The sequence below is a fragment of the Thamnophis elegans genome, chromosome 2 (genome assembly GCF_009769535.1).
Source record: "Thamnophis elegans isolate rThaEle1 chromosome 2, rThaEle1.pri, whole genome shotgun sequence".
Taxonomy (NCBI): Eukaryota; Metazoa; Chordata; class Lepidosauria; order Squamata; family Colubridae; genus Thamnophis; species Thamnophis elegans.
Window position 1 is genome coordinate 161,486,172 of NC_045542.1, and position 22,919 is coordinate 161,509,090.

Genomic DNA, 22,919 nt, shown 5'->3' on the forward strand with positions numbered 1-22,919 from the left:
TCGGTTGGAACGGGGCTGGCAGCGTCCTCGTGCATGCGCGCAGCTCACGCATGCGTCTTAGCGCCTGCGTGATGCTCCAGCTGCTCGCGCAGACGCTGTATGTGCCATCCAGCTGCTCGCGGAGAATCGCGCAGGTGCTGTATGTGCCATGCGCCTGCGTGGAAGCGAAGAAGCCTTCAAAGACCGGTAAGGAGTGTGGGCGGGCGGGTGGGCCCTTCGCCATTCCCGGAAATTACTTACTTCCGGGTTCGCTGACCAACCGGTTCACGGGGACCGCCGCGAACTGGTTGAAACCCACCCCTGGTTCAAAGTTAGGACAGAATTGAAAAAAGGGATTCATGACCCTAACCCTAACTGTCGGAGCATCCCCATGGTCACATGACCAAAATTCAAAGGCTCAGATATGTCGTCTCCAATTCAGGTCCAAGCCCTGCGTGACCCGACAAAACAGCGATCGTCAAAATAGCACCGACAACAATGCGACGAAACCGCGATGAAGGAAAGGTTTATTTTGTTGCAACTTTACTAGCTTTGCTTTTTGTGTATGGAATCTTTAATTTCCTCTAATGTCTACTGTAATTGCTAAAATTATAAAGTCTCAAATTTATGTTTTGACTTTAATTTACAGAAACCCCCTCAGTTTTGTTGACTATGTCAAGCTGCCGTATACTGAAGCTTTTGAATGCTAGTATTGAAGAAGGCTCTTGAGAATACCATGGATAGTCAAGAAAATTAATAAATAGATCCTCGAACAAATTAACCAGATATTTCATTTCAAAAACAAATGACTATATTTTGGGCATAATCTATGAAGGCCATAGTACTGGGTAAAGTTAAAAAGTCAGCAGTAAAATGCAGTAGTAAAGTTTATTATACAGGTTTTTTCTTTCTTTTCTACTTTCCACAGCGCGCGATTGTGTCCATGACTGTGAGGTTTGTGTGTGCTTGTGACAAGCCATCAAGGTTTATAACTGGGTCACAAAGGCAAGAGAGCCAAGAACTATGTCTCCTTAAGTTCATCTGTTTTAACGAGTGTTGACTGCGTTTTGATTTTAAAGGCACAGCGCGATTGTGTCGGTGCACACATGTCGGCGCGCTACTGTCGCATAACGCTTAGCGGTTAAGACGGCGCAGATTTGACCCCCGCGGTTCTGTCAGCGCGGAAAAGACTTTCGCGCATTTGTCGGTGAACCCCGAGCCTGGTGCCGAAGCCAATGATGGACGCCGGACACGAGGTGCAGCTTCTCTGATAGCTTTTTATTGGAGTACTCCTGGTCTAAAGGCCAAAAACCAATTACAAAGGATTAAGAAATCTTATACCCGGGATGGCGAACCTATGGCACGCGTGCCACAGGTGGCATGAGGAGCCATTTGTCAGGGCACGCAACATGTTGCCCTGTCAGCTTGCAACATGCATGCACGCGCTGGCCAGCTGATTTCAGCCTTTTTTTTTTTTTTGAGGCCATTTTTCGCCCTCCCCAGGCTCCAGAAGCTTTATAGGAGCCTGGGGAGGGCGAAAACAGCCTCCCCTGCCCCCAACGGAGGCCCTCCAGAGGCTTCAGAAGCTTCCCTAAAGCCTCCGGAGTGCAAAAAACCGCCCCTATGGGCAAATCGGAAGTTTGGGGACATACTTCCGGTTTGCTTGTAGGGCCGGTTTTAGTCCTCTGGAGCCTTCAGGGACTTTCAGGAGGGTTCCCTGAAGGCTCCGGAGGATGAAAAAAGACCCTACGAGCAAACCGGACTTCCCTGAAGCTCCTGAAGCCTCTGGAGGGCCTCCGGGGGTTGGGGGAGGCAGGGGAGGCTTTTTTCACCCTCCCCAGGCTCCTATAAAGCCTCTGGAGCCAGGGGAGGGCGAAAAAAAGCATGCAAAAAATGAGAGGGGAGCGCCTGTCATGCACACATGCATGCTGGGGATGTTGCACATTGCATTATGGGTTTGGCATGCCCACGCACGACCCTCCTGTGCTGCACACACACACACACCCGCTTTTGGCACGCAAGCCAAAAAGGTTCGACCATCACTGCTTTATACATTTTCACTAAAGGAGAAGGCAGGACAAGGTGAAATAATAAGAAATATCATCTAATACAGTGTTTTTCAACCTTTTTGTGCAAAGGCACACTTTTTTCATGAAAAAAATCATGAGGCACACCACCATTAGAAAATGTTAAAAAAAATTAACTCTGTGCCTATATTGACTATATATAAAGTAATTTTCCCACGGCACACCTTACACTATGTCACGGCACACTAGTGTGCCGCGGCACAGTGGTTGAAAAACACTGATCTAATAAACATTTTAGTAATAATTCTACAATTTGTTCTATTGGTCTCTAGCTGTCCCTACTCCTAAGCCTGTGCTAATGGTTGGAGTTATCTAATACACATTTCATTTGCAGCAGGCCATCTCTATTCCTAACTTTTAGCAGAGGTCTGCAAGTTGTCTAATTCTTATTACTTTTACCAACTTTCTAACTACCCATAATTGCTACAAGCTTTACACATGCATATTTTCCTGTTGATAGGCATTCTTCATTCTTGCCAGACAGACCCCCAACAATTACAGTCTTCTCTGATTTACTTTCAAGTGTGTGCCATGACCAGGGCCGGATTTTCCTACAGGCTAACTAGGCTTCAGCCTAGGGCCTCAAGATCAAGAGGGGCCTACGTTCAAATTGTTAGCAAAATTAAAATTACACTATTCTAAAAACAGTGAACACTAAAACACTGAACCAAAAATAAGGAGAAATTCTACGCATATGACTAATAAACAAACATAAAAATATATTGGTTAAGATCGTTCCAGCGCCGCGGCAGTTGGGGAGCCCGCCCACGTTCCCGGCACCGGCGGTCGGGCGAGAGGTGCGGCCGCTCCCAGTAGCCGCCCCGTCGACGCGGAGCCCACCAGCGGCCAGGCAGGTGAGGGCGAGGGGGCCGAGCCGGGCAGCTGAGCACAGCAGGGGAGGCGGCTGGCCTTGCTGCCTTTGCCGCAGAGCAGAGCCGCCCTCCGTCGGGAGGCCAGCTATATATATTGATATATATTGATATATATCACAGTAATGATGTATTTTATTGTCTCTCATGCAATTTACAAACTTAAAAATGGGAGGGGAAAGGGCATCATAAGTGGAATAGCCTAGGGCCTCTTTTCATCTAAATCCGGCCCTGGCCATGACCTTGCTTTAGCAGACAGCCCGTCGCATATTTATACTGACTCATATTTATGACGGTTGCAGTGTCCCAGAATGGTTACGGGATCACCATTCACAACCTTCCGACCAGCAAAAACAATGGGGAAGCCAGATTCATGTAGAACCCTGTTACTAACGTAACCCCTGCAAGGATTTGCTTAGCAATTGTGGGGAGAAAAGTCGTAAAACGGGGCAAAACTCACTTAACAACTATAAGGAGTGAACATGAAACGGGGTCAGACTAGAAGATCTCCTGGGGAACCCATCTATCCACTCTATCTCGTTCTACATTTTCTAGTCTTGAAGAAGAACAGGAAACTTGAACTCAGGGAATTCAAATGCCAAACTGCAACATCTGCTGTAAGTAGGCCAAGTCATTTGGAGGACTCACTTGGGAGTCAGACATAGGGCTTAACCACATATGTCAGAATGAAACTAGTGTTTCCTGCATGCCAACTGCAGCCTAGACATGAAAGGGCAGCACAATATAATCTGCTTAGCCAATAGAAATGAGCTAATATATTTCCGTGTTTTTGATGCTTTGAGCATACTAAAAGAACACGTGTTTGGATTAGAACGCTGTTCAGATGTTAGAAATTGCTCTCTCTGTCTGAACTATTTGGCTAAATAAACCTTTTCTTGATCTCACAGTCCGGGTCTCCTGATTTCCTGCAACAGAAAGGCTAAAGAGAGTGAGACTCCAGACGAGGCTTGCAAAAAATAACTGCTTTTTATTTTTGGCCAAAGTAAAAAGACTGGGTGAATATTACATCCAAAACATATGGACAAAATGCGTATATGGAACAGCCAAACCCTGCGAGAGTGGCTCAGAGTATTATATACATTTTATGCCGATAGAAACAAAGTTTACCCAATCATTGACAAAAGGTTCGTTACCAACGTGATCATTAAAGCATTCCTTGTTCAGGCTTTGTCCACCTTTATCTATGGAGCATTCTAGCAGAAGGCTTTCAGGATTCAGAATTTGTAAAGCAGGAAAACTCCCTGTTCTGGTTCCTTTATCCATGGGGCCTGATATTGCTGGGTAACAGCTTCTTCTATATTTTCAAGGATGTGCCTATCTTTGAAGCCAAGAATAGAAGCAAGACACAGAAGCGAGATAACAAACTTTGTACTAATGCTAACCAGTATCAAGGCTACAATTTACAAGCTATAATTAGCTCCTAACAACTAATTTCTGACAGTATACAATAATAATAAATAATAAAAGTCTGTTCCTGAATTTCCAGTTTGCGTGTTGGGTGGTTTTTCACTTCCCTGAAGCCTCGGGAGGGCGAAAAAAAAAACGGGTGAAAATCAAGGCCAAAAATCAGCTGGTCAGTGTGCACATGTGCGCTGGAGCTGACAGGGCTAAGCCTCACGTGCCCTCAAAAATGGCTCCCCGTGCCACCTGTGGCACATGTGCCATAGGTTTGCCATCACTGGTATAGAGTTTGGTTTAGTGTAGGTGTAGGAAGTTATTACCCAGCCCTCTCCCAGAAAAAAATGAAATATCCTAGGAAATATTGAAAAAGCAGAATATTTCTCTGGACATGAAAAGAAAGAAACATGTTTTAAAAGACAGAATAGCTGCCTGTAGCTTCCTGCCCATCCCCACTTTGTCAATGGGCCATTAAGAAGGCCAAGCTAGGAAGAAGGCGGGGCTTAGCAGTGAGAAGACGGACTTTCAGGCAGCTCCTGAGGGACCATCTAAACCGGGTCATTTGGACGGTTCGTTCTGGGCCTAAGCTGTCCCGGAGAGACAGTGAAAGATAGAGGGAAATCCAGTGGTCCCAGAGACGTACGCAAAGTCTCTGGGAACCTAAGGAAAAGCCCTCCTTGCCAGTGATTTCCGGACCAGCCATCAAGGCTGCTGAAACTGCGGATAGCCCTAAAGAGACTGGATAAGAACATGTCGTTTGGTGTGAGTTTTAAATCTTTTTTTTGTTGTTGGAAAGAGAACACTCTAAATCTGGAAACTTAGTTTAAAATAAGGCTGACTAGTGAGAAAAGTGGCGGGTAAGCTTTGCCAATTGAAGGATTATTTTTTCTGTTCCTTTTTTTATCCCCCAACTAGAATTGCAAGAATGTTCAAGAATAAATCAGAAAAGTGTTGGAAATGTCACCAGATTTTTTTATCTCTGGAAACCGGGCTGGACTTTTTTGTAATTCAGATCGGCTTTTTGTGTTCTTCTCTTTGCTGCTGATATCTTTAACTTTGAACCTTGTGGGGACATTGAATTTAAACCTAAAGTGCTTTGAAGATCTGTCTTTTGTTTTCTTTTAGCTTTTTGGCTACGTTTTAACAATTAGTAATTAGTAATTGGTAAACAAACAAAGAAGCTACCGAAGTTTAACATAGAATTAATGCAAGCCACAAGCTACAAGTTAATATTGCCATCTAGCGGACTTGAACTATTGTTACCAAAATTTCCCCTGTAATTCATTTGTCTTTTAAAAAGAAAACACAGGTGCTGTTTTGTTTTGTTTTTCTTTTTTTTTCTCTTTCTTTATCTGGAGGTCTGTTAGACTAAATAATAACAGAGCGGCGAAAGAGCTGAGAATGACCTTGGAAAGACTTTTATCTTAGGGGGGGGAAAAGAGCCTGAAAGACTGTTTGTTTTAGCTTGGTGGCATTTTTCTCTTTTCAACATTACTTTTATATCATTCTGCTGGGGAGATATTGACATTGTTTTTCTTTTTCTTTTTATGATTACTCTCTTTGACCTTTTGACTATTTACACCTTTTTTTTTCCACTTGTGGCTTGAAGCACCCTTCCTCTTTTTTTTGGGGGGGGGTCCTATTTTATGTCTTCTTTTTGTATTTTTTTTTTTTTTGGAAGACATTGGGACATCAATAGATGGCTCACTTTAAATTTTGAACAAAATAGTCTGAAGAGTTTCTTCTTTCTTTCTTTTTTTTCCTTTTTCCTTCTCCCACTATCTCTCCTCTTTCTCTATCTTTTGTTTCTTAAGCCTTTCCCCCATTGTACTTATAATCTTCCACCTTCTAATACTAATTGACTATGAGTAGAAAAGCAGCCCCCCCTGGCTTTACATCAACTTCTGCTTCCTCACCTGCAGGAGGCCAGAGGACAACACAGCCAATGCTTCAGCATGAAAAAGAGAAAGGAGCAAATTTTGAAACACTCATGCAAGCAATGCAGAAAATGCAAGCAGGACTTGACAGTAAGGATGACAAGTTAGACACCCTTGTGAAGAGTGAGAGTATGGAAAAAAATGGAGGTAATGGAACAACAAAACCAAAGCATAGTACAAAAAGTTGATAAAATGGAAGGGAAAATTGAAAGTATGCACAATTGGATGACAAAATATGAAGACTGGATTCAAAAGATTGAAAACAAAATCCAAGAAGGAGAGAAGAAAACCGAGAAGTTAGAGTGTAGACTAAGCGAGTTAAAGAAACTATGATAGCTTGGGGAAATGTTTTTAGGTATGGGATTGATTTAGAGAATTGGCAGAAATTATGGTCTCAAAATTATAAAATGACAATGTCTACTGCATATAGAGAAAACTTGTATAAGATGTTTTACAGGTGGCATCTACCCCCAACTAGAATTGCAAGAATGTTCAAGAATAAATCAGAAAAGTGTTGGAAATGTCACCAGATACCGGGTTCGTACTACCACATGTGGTGGACTTGCACTGAAGTTAAAAGATACTGGACTAAAATCCACATGTGGCTGGAGAAAATGACACACAAACAAATAGACTTTAAACCAGAGGTCTTTCTATTGGGGATCATACTAGAAATCTACAACAAAGACTTAAAATATTTGATTGTAAATGTGTTAACAGCAGCCAGAATTGTATTTGCAAAAAACTGGAAAAATGAAACAATACCAAAACAGGAAGAAGTTATCCGAAAAATAATGGACTGTGCTGAAATGAGTAAATTGACACTTGAAATTAGAGAACAAGAGGACGAGCAATTTTATAAGATATGGGATTTAACTGCCAATTACCTCCACTCGACCAATTAGATCCCATAGATTGGGCCTCCTCCGAGTTCCATCTGCCGGTCAATGTCGACTGGCAACCATGCGGAGGAGAGCCTTCTCGGTGGCAGCTCCGACCCTATGGAACAATCTCCCCGTGGAGATTCGTACCCTCACCAACCTCCAGACCTTCCGCATAGCCCTTAAAACCTGGCTGTCCCTTCAGGCCTGGGGTTAAAGACCGCAACCCACCCAAATTGTATGAATGTTGTGCTTTTAATGATGTACTGTCTTATGTGTTTAATCTGTTTGTCCTCCCTTCCTTCCGAATTGTGAGCCGCCCTGAGTCCCCCCAGGGAAAAGGGCGGCATATAAATAAACTACTCATACTCATACTCATTTGTTTTATCGGTGGCTAGGGGGGAAAAAAACACTTGGAAATGAAAAATGATATACTTATGCTTTAATTGAAGAAGTTAAATGATGATACAACTATTCTGTAAAATAAACTAATAATGATACAATGAAAAATTAATATATCAATGAATTGAATATTTTAGAATTTTTTGCTTTAAAAAGGATAAGGATAATAATGATTTTATGTATATTCAATAGAGGTCTGGTGATATAATGTATAATGTTAAGAACGTATTACAATGATATTCTGCTGTTGATAAATAATTTTAATAAGGGAATAATTGAAAACTGGTATATATATGTAGTGATGTTTTGTTGAAAAATGAAGGAATAAGATCTCTGTTTGAAAGTATGAAGTACAAGGATAATAATGAACATAAGTATATTTTCTGGGGAAAAATAATACTAATGGTAACTGAATATATATTGTAGAATGAAAGTGAGGTATTCAGTTATACTAGATGAAAAGTCTGATATGGTAAATATTATTTGAGGATGTGGATGTTAAAACACCTGTAACCAAACGACATGCTATATGTAATGATGGTTTTTTTTCTTTTTCCTTTTTGTGTGTTTTTTTTCTTCTTTTCTTTTCTTTTGTGTGTGTGTGTGTGTGTGGGTTTTTTTTTAAATTGTTGTGTGTATTAAATATATAACAGAGAGATACGATGTGTGTGTGGGGGGGGGAATGTAGTTGGGATGGATTGCCACAGGTAGGGGAATAAGAAATGATACTAAATTATAACTTATTAAATGAACTAATAAATGTATAAGAATGATGTTAAAACACCTGTAACCAAACGACATGCTGTATGTGATGATGGGTTTTTTTTTCTTTTTTGTGTTTTTTCTCTCTTTCTTTTTTGTTTTTCCATTGTTGTGTGTATATGTTGTCTATGTAACAAAAATTAAAAAAAATTATAAAAAAAGAAGGCCAAGTTAGTCCACTTTACATAATAAAGAGTTCTCCCCTTCAGCTCCAGGGGATGGGATTAAGGCATGATAATATTGGCCCTTTACCCAACTCCGCACATGGCATCTGAGAGCTCAACCAAACCTGGACTCCAAACGCAGCCTAGTGAGTTGCCCCTGCATGGCTCCATGGGAGTCTGACAACCAATCAGAATACAAGATCAAGATCAAAGACCAGAGAGGGCATAAAACCAGGGACTCAGCATCTCAGTCCTTCCTTCTCTTCTTCTCCACCAACATTGAAGCATGTGATCCCCACTTTCTGTTCAGGGCTCAGGCCATGTGGTCCTGTCCACCAATAAACCATCTTTCCAAGCAGCCTCCATGTCCCCAGTGTCTTTTTCCCCACTTGGAGCCGAACCCAGAAGGACATTTCTTCCAACATAGGGTTCCCTGCCTGAGTAGGGGGTTGGACTAGAAGACCTCCAAGGTCCCTTCCAACTCTTGTTTATTCTATGATCTAATCAGGAGCGCTGCAAAGCGTTCAAGGGTCCCTGGGGAGAGCACAAAGACATATTTTTCCTTAGGAGCAAGGAGCACAAAGGGGTCCCCCAAAATCTCCATCCCCCCCCCAAAAAAAAGCAAAATGAAAGAGGATCAGAAAGATCCAGCCAGCAGAGGGCTAGACGGGACGCGTCTCCCCTTTTTGGCTTAAAAAAAAAAGATTGCAAAAGGATGTGAACATTGCAGTCTTCTTCCTAGACTGGCTCCTCCCCCGGAAATGGACTTTTTTTGGGGAGGGGGGAAGCTTGGGAGGTAGGGAGGCACATCTGCCTCCCAGCAGGGTTTCTCCATTATCATTATTTTAATTTAAATCGCAATTGCAAACAGCCGGAAGCAAGAAAGAAATCTGAAACAACGTGCGAGAGCAAAACATCAAGGTTTACAGCACGCTCAGATGCCTTTGTGGTGCAAGGACGGGGGGAAATTTGGAAAAAAAGGAGACAAGGTAAACATTGTGATTGTTCATGCTATCACATTGTTATTACATGCGCATTGTTTGTACATTATAATACAGTGTCTATATTGCACGTGAAAAAAATGCCATACGTTATACATTAATTATACACATTACACAGGTCTGCTACTAAAAAACCGTTTGGTTATTTTCATCTAATTCCCATGTATTTTGGTGTGCTGAAAACAAATAAAATATTGAAAAAACTCCTAGACGTCATGATTTGCCACAACATGCAAAATTGTCTCCAAATTTATCATTTTTTTAAAAATTTTGTATTTTTTTTATATTATGGGTTTTTAACCAAATTTAAAGTCCAAATTACTATTAATTAATTCACATAAGTGCATTTAAGATATAAAATGCCAAAAAAAAAATCGCGTTATTCATTCCTGTGCATGTATAAGCCCTTTTCTTCAGGAGCTCAAAGTGGCTTATAGAGAAACCCCCATTTTATCGTCGAACAACAACCTTGTGGGGTAGGGCAGTGCGAATAGAATAGAATAGAATTCTTTATTGGCCAAGTGTGATTGGACACACAAGGAATTTGTCTTTGGTGCAGATGCTCTCAGGGTACATAAAGAAAAATAAAATAGAATACATTCATCAGGAATCATAAGGTTAGTGATAGTCATACTTAGTGATAGTCATAACAAGCAATCAAATCATACTAGGAAACACATAAAACAATATAAATTGTAAAGATACAAGCAACAAGGTTATAGTCATAAGTGGGAAGAGATAGGAAAGAGATCGGTACTAGGAAGGAAGAGAAGAATAATAGTAATACAGTCTTAGTAGATAATTTGACAGTTGAGGGAATTATTTGTTTAGCAGAGTGATGATATTTGGGGAAAAAACTGTCCTTGTGTCTAGTTGTTCTGGTGTGCAGTGCCCTATAGTGTCATTTTGAGGGCAGAAGTTGAAACAATTTCTGTCCAGGATGTGAGGGGTCTGTAGATATTTTCACAGCCCTCTTTTTAACTCGTGCAGTTTACGGGTCCTCCATGGAAGGCAGGTTGTCAGTAATTGGTTTTTCTGCAGTTCTGATTCTCCTCTGAAGTCTGTGTCTGTCTTGTTGGGTTGCAGAGCCAAACCAGACAGTTATGGAGGTGCACATGAGAGACTCAATGATTCCTCTGTAGAACAGAATCAGCAGCTCTTTGGGCAGTTTGAGCTTCCTGAGTTGGCACAGAAAGAACATTCTTTGTTCTGCTTTTTGATGATGTTTTTGATGTTAGGTGTCCATTTTAAGTCTTGAGATATGATAGAGCCTAGAAACTGGAAGGTCTCTACTGTTGCTACTGTGTTGTCTAGTATTGTAAGATGTGGTAGTTGTATTATTGAAAGAATATTGATCCTTTTCTTTCTTCTCAAGGAGGTAGCTCAGGGTGGAAATGTGGGGTCCTTGAAGCTCTCCGAGCTTGGATTCTTTTCTTGCTGACATATCATTACCTGGCTAGGTAACATTGTCAGTGCTAAGGGATGGCTTGGCTTTTTTTATTTATTTGATTTATTTGCCAACAACTCTGGGAGGCTTACAGCGTTAAAATCATAAAAGATAACTATTTCTAAATCAGTAAAAGTGGAATCACAGTCAAAGATAAAATTATAGTTCAATTTATGTAGTAGTAAATTATATATAAATTATATATATTGTGTCACAACCCTTGGTATGCCCAAATATGGGAGGAACCTTTCTCTGTCTATCGGCTCATCACAAGAGACCATGCAGACAGAAAGCCATTATTTTTACTGTTGCATTATTTTTGTTACATTTGTGTTGCATTTGTGCTGATAAATAAATAAAGGAAGACTAGTATAGATCTATTTCAAGCTATTTAGCTCTCATCAGCTAGCCATACCCTTACTGGGATTCGAACCTGTGACACAATATATACCTATTTCCCTGGCCTAGCTGATAAAGGAGGAGAGCCTGTGGTCTAGTGGCTAATACAACTGCCTAATATGTAATACAGCCCAGGTTCGAATCCCAGTAAGTGTATGGATAGCTGATGAGAGCTAAATAGCTTGAAATAGATCTATACTAGTCTCCCTTTATTTATTTATCAGCACAAATGCGCTATATATATATATAGGCTAAGATGCCTGCCTAGTATGTAATATAGCCCAGGTTCAAATCCCAGTAAGGGTATGGCTAGCTGATGAGAGCTAAATAACTTGAAATAGATCTATACTAGTCTCCCTTTATTTATTTATCAGCACAAATACAACAAAATGTAACAAAAAGGCAACAGTAAAAATATTGGGTTTCTGCCTGGATGGTCTCTTGTGACGAGCCAAAGGACAGAGAATGGAAGTAGTGATCTTCCTCCCATATTTGGGCATACCGGGGGTTGTAAATCTAAAATAGATACCTTTCACCCTGGCTTCGCTGATAAGGAGTCGAGCTCTGTGGCTCAGTGGTTAACACATCTACCTAAGATGCAATACAGCACAGGTTCGATTCCCAGTAAGGGTATGGCTAGCTGATGAGAGCTAAATAGCTTGAAATAGATCTATACTAGTCTCCCTTTATTTATTTATCAGCACAAATACAACAAATTGTAACAAAAAGGCAACAGTAAAAATATTGGGTTTCTGCCTGGATGGTCTCTTGTGACGAGCCAAAGGACAGAGAATGGAAGTAGTGATCTTCCTCCCATATTTGGGCATACCAGGGGTTGTAAAAATCTAATAGATACCTTTCACCCTGGCTTCGCTGATAACGGATAAGAGCCTGTGGCCTAATGGCTAAGAAGTCTGCCTAGTATGTAATATAGCTCAGGTTCAAATCCCAGCAAGGGTATGGCTAGCTGATGAGAGCTAAATAGCTTGAAGTAGATCTATACTAGTCTCCCTTTATTTATTTATCAGCACAAATACAACATATATAATATATATATATATATATATATATACACACATACATACATACATACATACATACATGTATGTATATATAATTTATACAGTATTATAGTATTATTTCATGATTTTGAGCTTATTCAATAATGTGAGATCAAAAACCCCAACAACCTCAAGCCGCCCAGCATTCCCTGTGGCTGATTTGCAAATTCCTTTTGTGTCCTTAGCTTTTGTTTCTTGACCAACAAGGATTCAGAGATCGTAACCTGAGGAATCGCCTTTGATGCCAGCACAGTTGCAACAGTTTGGATCCCAGGGCAGGTTCCGGACCGTCGGGCTTGGTGGTGCTTTTGCCTGGAAACCCTCTGAAAAGGACAATGGAAGAGCAGAACCTCAGGGATCACCCGCAAAAGAATGACCCTCGCGGAGGGGAATCCCCGCCCCAAAGGACAAGCAGAGAGATCAAGCAGGAACCGGATGAGGGATCCCTTCAGCAATGGGAAGCTCAGTGGCGGGAGTTCCTGAAGACAGTGGAGACCCCGCGTTCGGGGAGCTCTAAACCGCCCGAGGATCCGTGGGAAAATAGCTTGGCCTTCCTGGACTCCTTCGAGCAAGTGGCCCGAGCCTGTCGGTGGCCCGAGGAGGAATGGGTGGCCCGGCTCCAGCCAGCCTTGAGGGGAGAAGCTGAGCAGGCCCTTCTGAACCTGGAAGGATGCAGCAAGGGGGATTATGGGAAAGTGAAGGCAGCCATTTTGCAAAGGGATGCCCGGCGGCGGGAGGAACAGCGCCAGCGTTTCCGGCGCTTCCGTTACCAGGAAGCGGAAGGGCCCCGAGGGGCTTACAGCCGACTCCAGGAACATTGCCAGCAGTGGCTGAAGGCGGACGTGTGCACCAAAGAGCAGATCGTGGAGCTGCTGATCCTGGAGCAGTTCTTGGCCATCCTACCGCCGGAGATGCAGCGCTGGGTCCGGGCGTGCGGCCCAGAGAGCTGTTCCCAGGCCGTGGTCTTGGTCGAAGACTTCCTTGGGAAGAAGGAAGAGCTCAACACGTGGGAACATCATGCAGGGGTATTTCAATGGATCCTTTCTTATGAGGTCTGAAGGGAATTGATGACCAGGTCGTCCCAGGACAGAGTCCTTGCCCAACTCATTTTTTCATTTCCCCACTTTGATCTGTTGATAATCCACCCGAGGGCAAGTGGTGATTGCGTACCAATGATAATGAGGACCAATAAGGGAAAATATTTCTAGCTCAGGGTTGACCCGAGGCGTCCTTGGTGCTTCCTCTGTTTCTTGCAGATGTTTCATTACCCAACTAGATAAATGTCATCAGGGCCAATGATGTTACCCAACATTGGGGATGTTTCCTGGTTTGGATAAGGAAACATCTGCAAGAAAACAACCAAGAGGAGCGAGCACCACGGACCTTTCACAATTAGGACCTCTGTTGATAATGACGTGGTCACACGGTGCGACATCACATGACCCCTGCCAACCACCAAAGCAACCGCCCAGTTGCCAGCATTAGGTGGATACTGCACAGTTGTAGTGTCCCACGGGTTACCTGATTGCCATTTGCGACCAATGGAATGGAATAGGGAGAGGAGAGGAGAATGAAGAGAGAATAGAATTAGAATTAGAATTAAAATTACACTAAACAGAGTTGGAAGGGACCTTGGAGGTCTTCTAGTCCAACCCCCTGCTCAGAGAAGGAACCCTATACCATTTCAGACATGTGGTTATTCAATCTCTTCTTTATAAAATATTGGAGTATTTACAACTTCTAGAGGCAAGTTGTTCCACTGGTTAATTGTTCTCACTATCAGGAAATTCTTCCTTAGTTCTAGGTTGTTTTTCTCCTTGATTAGTTCCCACCCATTGCTTCTTGTTCTACCCTCAGGTGCTTTGAAGAATAGTTTGACTCCTTCTTTGTGGAAGCCCCTGAGATATTGGAACACTGCTATCATGTCTCCCCTAGTCCTTCTTTTCATTAAACTAGACATACCCAGTTCCTGCAATCGTTCTTCATATGTTTTAGCCTCCAGTCCCCTAATCATCTTTGTTGCTTTTCTCTGCACTCTTTCTAGAGTCTCCACATCTTTTTTACATCATAGCGACCAAAACTGAATGCAGTATTCCAAGTGTGGCCTTACCAAGGCCTTATAAAGTGGTATTCACACTTCAGGTGATCTTGAGTCTATCCTTCTATTTATGCAGCCTAGGGCAGTGTTGGCGTTTTTGAGAAGTGCTCGCCTCCTTGTTGACTTTGTCCGAAGTCAGCAAAGAAGGTGGACAGTGGGATTACGGGACTGCAGGACGCTACAATGTCGAAACTCTGATTCATTCGGAAACAGGTGACTAAGGGGACATTGCGATGGCCACCACTGTGAGCCCATCCCATTGCAAATGCCCTTCATTCACCACTGTTGTTATTTCTAAACGGTCGCTCAATGAGTGGATGTTAAGTGGGACCACTGTGGTCTCCTTTGGCATCTCTCCAGTACCCTCAGCTTTGAGTACAGCCCAATAGTCTGTGTTGCCCGCCCTCAAAGAGCTTTAGAATTCTTTCTAGAATTCTTTATTGGCCAAGTGTGAATGGACACACAAGGGATTTGTCTTGGGTGCAGATGCTCTCAATGTACATAAAAAGAGAAGATACCTTCATCAAGAATCATAAGATACAACACTTAGTGAGAGTCCTAGAGTACAAATAAGCAATCAGGAAATAATCAATATCAATATAAATCATAAGGCAACAAGCAAGAAAGTTACAGTCCTGCAGTCATAAGTGGAAGGAGGTAGGTGATAGGAACGATGAGAAGGATAATAGTAACAGAAATGCAGCCTTAGTGAATGGTTTGACAGTGGTGAGGGAATTATTTGTTTAGGAGAGTGTCACACCTAAAAATTTGGAGGGTCCTTGTATGCCTGATGGTTGAAGATTGTGTTTGATGACTGTTTTCAACCCTTTTTGCCCAGTGGCTGATAGAGGGCAACGCCATCCTTTTCTTTTCAGGTATTATCAGAGGAGGCAGCAACAATCTCCAGAATTAGCCAAGCTGGATCTGAGGCTGGGTGGAGGATGATGTATGTGGAGACCAAACAGGAGAACGATGACGCCTGTACTGATCTCTTAGGTAAGGAGACCTCCTCTGTTTTCCTTGCAGTCAAGTGGACAATCTTTGGGGAATTTTGCAGAGTTTCACCTTGAGGAGCCCAAGCCCTCAAAGTTGACAGGACTAGGGCTCCTATTATCCCCAGCCAGCATGGGTAGTCCTGCTAAGGGGGAATTGCGACGCAATACTTCTAGAAAAGATCAGGGTGGGAGAAATTTGATTTAAATTAACCGCTGTTTCGGCAATGTTTTCCGGATTAGTTTTGTTACGTCACTGTTAAAATTGGCCAAGGTTTATTTTTCTTTATAAACAAAACACTGGGCTGTTGGTCTGCGCTCCGAGCTTGGCAGTTTGGTTGCAAACGTTTTGTCACCATTCGAGGAGACATCGTCAGTGGGCTTTGAAGTGTGCTCGTCTGTCAGAGCACTGGTCTTCAAAATATCTTTTTATTTGATGCCTATTAGTGTGGATGTTGTTTGTTTGGCTACACCTGATTTTGGACTATTGGATTGGCTTTTCTGTTGTTACCGAGATGTTGTCTTTGGTTCTAAGTACTGTCTGTGTGATGTAAATTAGTGTTGTTTGTTCGGATACTGCTGAGTCAAGGTCTGGTTTTGGTCTGATTGAATAGCGGGTGGGTGTTACTGAGAGAGGGTCCGATTTCTTGTGAACTGATGGGTTGTGATTTTTTTAATTTATTTGTTGTTGTTGCGTAGTGGGGTGCCTGTTGTTTGTTTCAGATGCTATTTTCGGGATGTTATGTAAGCTCCCCATTGGGAGAGCGAGTACGTTCAGTGTTGGGAGAGTGTTGTTGGAGAACACACAAACCAGCATACAGAGACACTGCAGTTTAAGTAGGCTTTTACTTTCATGGCCATAGAGGTATCAGAGTCCATCAAACAGTCCAAGTCATACACGGATAAGACAGACAATCATCAAGGTCTTTCAGTTAAGGGATAATCCAAATAACATAGTCCAGTGTCATATAATCAGGTCAGTACTCAAAGTTTGCTAGCAGTTGCAAAACTTACAATAGCTCACGCACTTTCTAACAGCCAGCTTCCAAAACACTCAGATCAGATCAGCCCAACATTAAAAAACAGAGAGCTAACTGTCGTTCCGGCTCCCTCTTATGGCCGATTGAGGAAAGCAGCAACCAATCACATTTTACAGTATGATTTAAAGAAACAGGTACAGTATTGCTATATGATTTATATATTGCCAACCCAACCGTTAGATTATATTCCTAACGGCGGTTGATGCAGTTCTTTCATTCTTGGCGAATGGTGGACTGGATCGATGTCAATATGTCTCTTTATTGACATTGGTGGAGAACCAGATCTCCTTGATAGCATAGAGTCCTTTAGAAATCTTTATTGGCCACGTGGGATTAGACACACAAGGAATTTGTCTCCATTGCATAATAAGCTCTCAGTGTGCCAACAAGCAATACGTGATCAATCATAATTATAGTCATTGTAAAAGTACATTCATCACAAATCATAACACTTAGTGACATGGATACTAACAAGCAATCAACATAAACCATACTAGGATACTAATTACCATATTTTTCTGAACATAAGACGCACCAAGGTTTTGAAGAGGCAAATTTTTAAAAAGAGGTTTTGCACTCTGCAAACCTCCCAAAAACAACCCGTTTTTCGTGAAAACAGGCCTGTTTTTTTTTTCCAAAAAAAAAGGGCTTTAGGAAGCTTATAGAGTGCTCGGGGTGGGGGGGACGACAAAAAATGGCCCATTTTTCACGGAAACTGGCCCATTTTTTTGTCAAAAAAGGGGCATGGATAGCCTTAAGCTTATAGAGTGCTCCTGGGGGCTGGGAGGGGGGCAAAATTGAGCAAAAAACACCCTGTTTTTTTCCTCATTTCTGCCCTCCCCAGCCCCCAGGAGCTCTCTGAAAGCTTCCTAAAGCTCCACATGGCCATTTTGGTGAAGGGGACAGGATGTCGGGAGGCAAAAAATGCTATATTCAGTGTATAAGACGCACCCGGATTTTCAGCCTCTTTTTTGAGGGAAAAAGGTGCATTTTATACTCTGAAAAATACCGTAAGCAATTTAAATCTTAACATACAAGCGACGAAGTTATAGACATAAGAAGGTAAGGTGATAGGTAATAGGGAAGATGAGAATAACGATGGTAATGCCGCCTTTTTCAATAGTTTTGACAGTGTTGTAGGAATTAGTTTTTTAGCCGAGTGATGGCATTGGGTTGGGGGGGGGGGACTGTCCTTGTGTCTAGTTGTTCTGACAGGCAGCGCCCTATAGCATTGTTTTGGGGAAAGAGGTTGAAACAGTTCAATTCTTTATTGTGTGGTTGGACACACAAGGAATTTGTCTTTGGTGCATATGCTCTCAGTGTGCATAAGGAGAATAAAATACATTCATCAAGAATAAAAAGATACAACACTTAGTGATAGCCAAGGTTACTAATAAGCTATCAAATCATACTAGGAAACAAATAAAAACAATGGAAATTGAAAGATACAAGCAACATGGTTATAGTCATAAGTTGGAAGAGAAAGATACTAGGAAGGAAGAGAAAAATAATAGTAATGCAGTCTTAGTAAATTATTTGATTAGTTGTTTAGCAGAGTGATGGCATTATGTCAAGTTGTTGTGGTATGCAGTGCCCTATAGCGGCGTTTTGAGGATAGAAGTTGAAACAATTTCTGTCCAGGATGTGAGGGGTCTGTAGATATTTTCACAGCCCTCTTTTTAACTCGTGCAGTTTACGGGTCCTCCATGGAAGGCAGGTTGTCAGTAATTGGTTTTTCTGCAGTTCTGATTCTCCTCTGAAGTCTGTGTCTGTCTTGTTGGGTTGCAGAGCCAAACCAGACAGTTATGGAGGTGCACATGAGAGACTCAATGATTCCTCCGTAGAATTGAATCAGCAGCTCAGGGCAATTTGAACTTTCTGAAAGTCCATTCATTCAGAAAGAACATTCTTTGTTGTGCTTTTTTGATAAATAATTGACGATTAATTGTGAGAAATTGTGGATGCTCTAACACTGGAGGCTTTAAAGAAGACTAACCAGAGCGAAACCAGATAGTTATGGAAGTGCACATGACTGACTCAATAATTCCTCTGTAGAACTGACTCAGCAGATCCTTGATTTCACCTGGGTTTCAAGCGTGGTCCAGTTTAAAGACCAGTGCTCCGACAGATGAGCACAATTCAAAGGGCCCGGACGATGTCTCCTTGAACCGTGATGAAACATTTGCAACCAAACAAATTGCCAAGCTCGGAGCTCAGACCAATAGCCCGGCTCCCAACTTGAGCTCCTTATATTCAAATATATTTAAACGAAACATATAAAGAACAAATAAAATACACAGGAATATATTATTAAAACAAACGAACAGGCTGTACATAACAGATGCGACCTTTAAAATCCTTATTCAATATTTCTTCCTAGAAAGGCATTTGTATGGAGGTGATAACAGGTAGTTCTTGACTTACAGTAATTCATTTAGTGACCGTCCAAAGCTACAACAGCACTGAAAAAAAGTGACTTGTGACCGGTTTTTACTTTGCAGCATCCCCATGATCACGTGGTCAAAATTCAGATGCTTGACAACTGAATCATATTTATGACGGTTGCCCTGGGCGCCCTGCCAAACACTCCCCACAGGTATTTCTTTTGATGTGGTGTTCTTTTGCACATCACCAAAAGCAGAATAACCTTTGCAAACCCTTGGGGTAGCTGCACGTTTCTATTATTGTCTGGAGATCCGTGGGTTGACCCAGATTGATGTTATCACCAGGTGATGAAATCAGAACTTGGAACTATCAAAAGAAAATGATCGTTCTCTTTTTTTAATTCCAATGTGAATGTGTTTAGCCCTTGCTCTAAATCCATCTGCCTTGCTCTAATCCCGGCTCTTTGTAGATCGTTAGAAATGTGTTTCTGGATCAGTCCCATGTTCTTGTCCTTCAGCCAGTCACCAGGTTCTTAATATGGGCTGACCCAAAAAAACAACAATTTTCTTGATGCATCCTGGAGGTGTATCGTTTGTATGCATTTGGACTGGACAGTTGCATGATGGTAACAGAATAATAGAATAAAAGAATTACATAATCATAGAATTGGAATGGATCTGTATTTTTCAGAGTATAAGACGCACCTTTTCCCCTCAAAAAAGAGGGTAAAAATCTGGGTGCATCTTATACACTGAATACAGCACTTTGGGCCTCCTGAAACCACACACCCTTTGCAAAAATGGCCGTGCAGAGCCTGTAGGAGGCTTTCAGAGTGCTCCTGAGGGCTTGAGGGGAGGCAAAAACGAGCAAAAATCAGAGTGCAGCCCCCAGGAGCACTCTATAAGCCTCTTAAAGACTATTCATGCCCATTTTTCCACCCAAAAAAACAGGCCCGTTTTCAGGAAAAACAGGCCCGTTTTCGGGAGATCTGCAGAGTGCAAAAACATTTCTTTTTAATTTGCCTCTTCAAAATCTTGGTGCGTCTTATACAGTATATAAGGTGAACTTTTTTGGGGAAACACGGTAGCAGTGAGAAGTTTTGCATTTTGTGATTTGGGTCTAGTTCTTTCTCTTCTCTTCTGCTGTCTCCTGGTCCTGCCGCTTCCACTATCCAGAACCCCAAATATTCCGGAAGAGGCTACTTCTGAAAAAATTGGTTTGTGCTCTAACCAATCTTCCAATCTTCATTCCAACAGGATCTGAATGGAAAAGTGAAACGGAGGGGAAACCGTGTGGGGATTTCTCTGAAGAAACCGAGCAGGAACCCTTTGAAGAGAAAGTCTGGAGCCGAGCTCAACCCACACACCGAGAAAGAGACCCACAAGGAGAATGGATCGATAAATCTCTTCCTTGTCCAGTCGGAGAGCTCCATCCGATCTCACTCCAGGAAAACAATGAGGGAGGAGAGGAAAGGAATGGAGCTCTCCGTGATCGCTGGGAAATGTCTTCCGTGACTGAAACCCAGAAAAGTATGTTTGGGAAGAACCCCGGAGATAGGGAAACACTTTCGGAAGGAGAGAGTTCATATACATTTCTGGAAAACGGAGAGAAGTTTCTGGGCCCTTTAATCCCTCCTTTGGATCGAGCTGTCCTTGCTGATGGACAACACCAACCCTCTGATTTCAACAAAACCTTTCATGGTCCATCCACCCTGCTGAAACCGCCGGGAGTCCCCAAAGTGGAGAAGTTGTACAAATGCTTGGAATGCGGGAAGTCCTTCAGTCGCAGCGCCCACCTGACCTCCCACCAGATCATCCACACTGGGGAAAAACCGTACACGTGTTTAGAGTGTGGGAAGAGCTTCGTTCAGAGTGCCCACCTCGCCTCCCACCAGATCATCCACACGGGGGAGAAGCCGTACCGTTGCTCAGAGTGCGGGAAAAGTTTCAACAAGAGCACCAACTTTTTGAGGCACCAGAAGATCCACAAGGGAGAGAAGCCACACCAGTGCGCCGATTGCAACAAGACCTTTTCCGACAAGCCGAGCCTAATTCAGCACCAAAGGGTTCACACGGGGGAGAGGCCCTACAAATGCTACGAGTGCGGGAAGAGCTTCAGTCACAGGGGCAGCCTCAATGCACATCAGCGGATGCACACGGGGGAGAAGCCGTACGGATGCTCAGACTGTGGGAAGAACTTCCGGGACCAATCGAGCCTTATTAGACATAAGAGAACCCACACCGGGGAGAAGCCCTACACCTGCTCCGAGTGTGGGAAAAGCTTCAGCCAGAGCACAAACTTGACTTTGCATCAGAAGGTCCACACTGAGGGGACGTTTCCGTCAGATTCCCCCCAAATACTTAACACAGGGATGGGCGTATTAGTCTTTCCACAGAATCCTGCAAACGGTTTAGTGGCACTTGAAAACTAAGGGGCACTTGGCTCAATAGTAGTGACTGTGAGGGGGATCTTGGAGTCCTAGTGGACAATAACTTAACTATGAGCCACCAGTGTGCTGCAGCTGCCAAAAAAGCCAAGGCAATCCTAGGCTGTATTAACAGAGGGGATAGAATCAAGATCACGTGAAGTGTTAATAACACTTTATAATGCTTTGGTAAGGCCACACTTGGAATACTGCATTCAGTTTTGGTTGCCATAATGTAGAAAAGATGTGGAGACTCTGGAAAGAGTGCAGAGAAGAGCAACAAAGATGATTAGGGGACTGGAGGCTAAAACATACGGAGAGCAGTTGCAGGAACTGGATATGGCCAGTCTAGTGAAAAAAAAGGAGTAGGGGTGACGTGACACCAGTCTTCCAATATTTGAGGGGCTGCCAAAAAGAAAAGAGGGTCAACTTATTCTCCAACACACCAGAAGGCAAAGCAAGAAACAATGGGTGGAAACTAATCAAGGAGAGAAGCAACTTAGAAGTAAGGAGAAATTTCCTGGCAGTGAGAACAATTAATCAGTGGAATGGCTTGCCTCCAGAAGTTGTGGGGGTGGGACTAGAAGACCTCCAAGGTCCCTTCCAACTCTGTTATTCCATTCTTCTATTAACCTGCTTCTTCAGTTGCATCAGAGGCCTTTGTGTTTCCATTTCCGCTCTTAACATGTTTAGAACTCAACCGACTTTTCTGTCCAAGCTGCACTTTACGGAGCTTGGAAGCTCATTAATATATGTACATAAATTATGCAAAATATACATATGGTGTTCCCTGCATGGCTTCCCTCGGGACACTCTCACTTAAATTGTTACCTTTTGTTGGCAACACAGGTAGTCCTCGGTTTGCGGCCATTCTTTTAATGACCAAAGTTACAAGGGTGCTAAAAAAAGCAACGTAACTTTGCTTGTCTCTTGGTGTTCGCAGGTTCGTTCCTGATTATGGATTAAGGTGTAGCATTCAATGGGTTTGGGCGGGGTGAGGTTACTGCCTGGATTAATTTATATGCATCTTGGAATATATAACAAGGGGGTAGAATAAATGACATCACATTCCTCGCCCCAATGGAGCCTTGGGTTTAAAACAGAGAGCCTAAGATCCTGTACAGATGGTCTTCGATTTATCATCGTTCATTTAGTGAGTGTTCAAAGTTACGACAGCACTGAAAAAAGTTGACTTACCATCGTTTTTCTCCCTTCCTACCGTTGCAAAATTCCCATGATCCCCTGATCAAAATTCAGGCCCTTGGCAAGTGACCCATATTTACGACGGTTGCAGTGTCCCGGGGTCATGCGATTCTTTTGCGACCTCCTGACAAGCAAAGTCAACGGGAAGGTCAAATTCACTTCACAGCCTTGTTACTAACTGCTGTGATGCACTTCAACAACTGTCGGAAGGAAGGTCGCAAAATGGGGCAAAATTCACTGAATGACTTGTCTTGCTCTGCGACAGACATTCCGGGCTCAATTGTGGTCGTAAGGCAAGGACTATAGGCCAATTTATAGGCCTCAATTTCTTCCATCTGAGGCGTGTTCTGAAACCCCGCAAATGTTTC

General features: G+C 42.7%; 1 protein-coding gene across 1 annotated transcript; it reads left to right on the top strand.

Moving 5' to 3' along the window:
• Positions 1-9,275: 9,275 nt before the first annotated feature.
• Positions 9,276-21,447, top strand: LOC116502764 (zinc finger protein 436-like). The gene is made up of 4 exons (XM_032208678.1): positions 9,276-9,489; positions 12,594-13,433; positions 15,382-15,502; positions 20,180-21,447. The coding sequence occupies exons 2-4, from the start codon at positions 12,744-12,746 to the stop codon at positions 21,352-21,354; spliced, it is 1,986 nt and encodes a 661-aa protein (XP_032064569.1). The 5' UTR covers positions 9,276-9,489; positions 12,594-12,743; the 3' UTR covers positions 21,355-21,447.
• The last annotated feature ends 1,472 nt before the right edge of the window (positions 21,448-22,919 follow it).

Excerpts from the sequence above, each read along its gene's own strand:
- LOC116502764 (XM_032208678.1), top strand. The coding sequence starts at position 12,744 with ATGGAAGAGCAGAACCTCAGGGATCACCCGCAAAAGAATGACCCTCGC. Across the intron at positions 13,434-15,381 it reads CGTGGGAACATCATGCAGGG|GTATTATCAGAGGAGGCAGC; the intron begins GTATTTCAATGG and ends TTTTCTTTTCAG. Across the intron at positions 15,503-20,179 it reads CGCCTGTACTGATCTCTTAG|GATCTGAATGGAAAAGTGAA; the intron begins GTAAGGAGACCT and ends TCATTCCAACAG.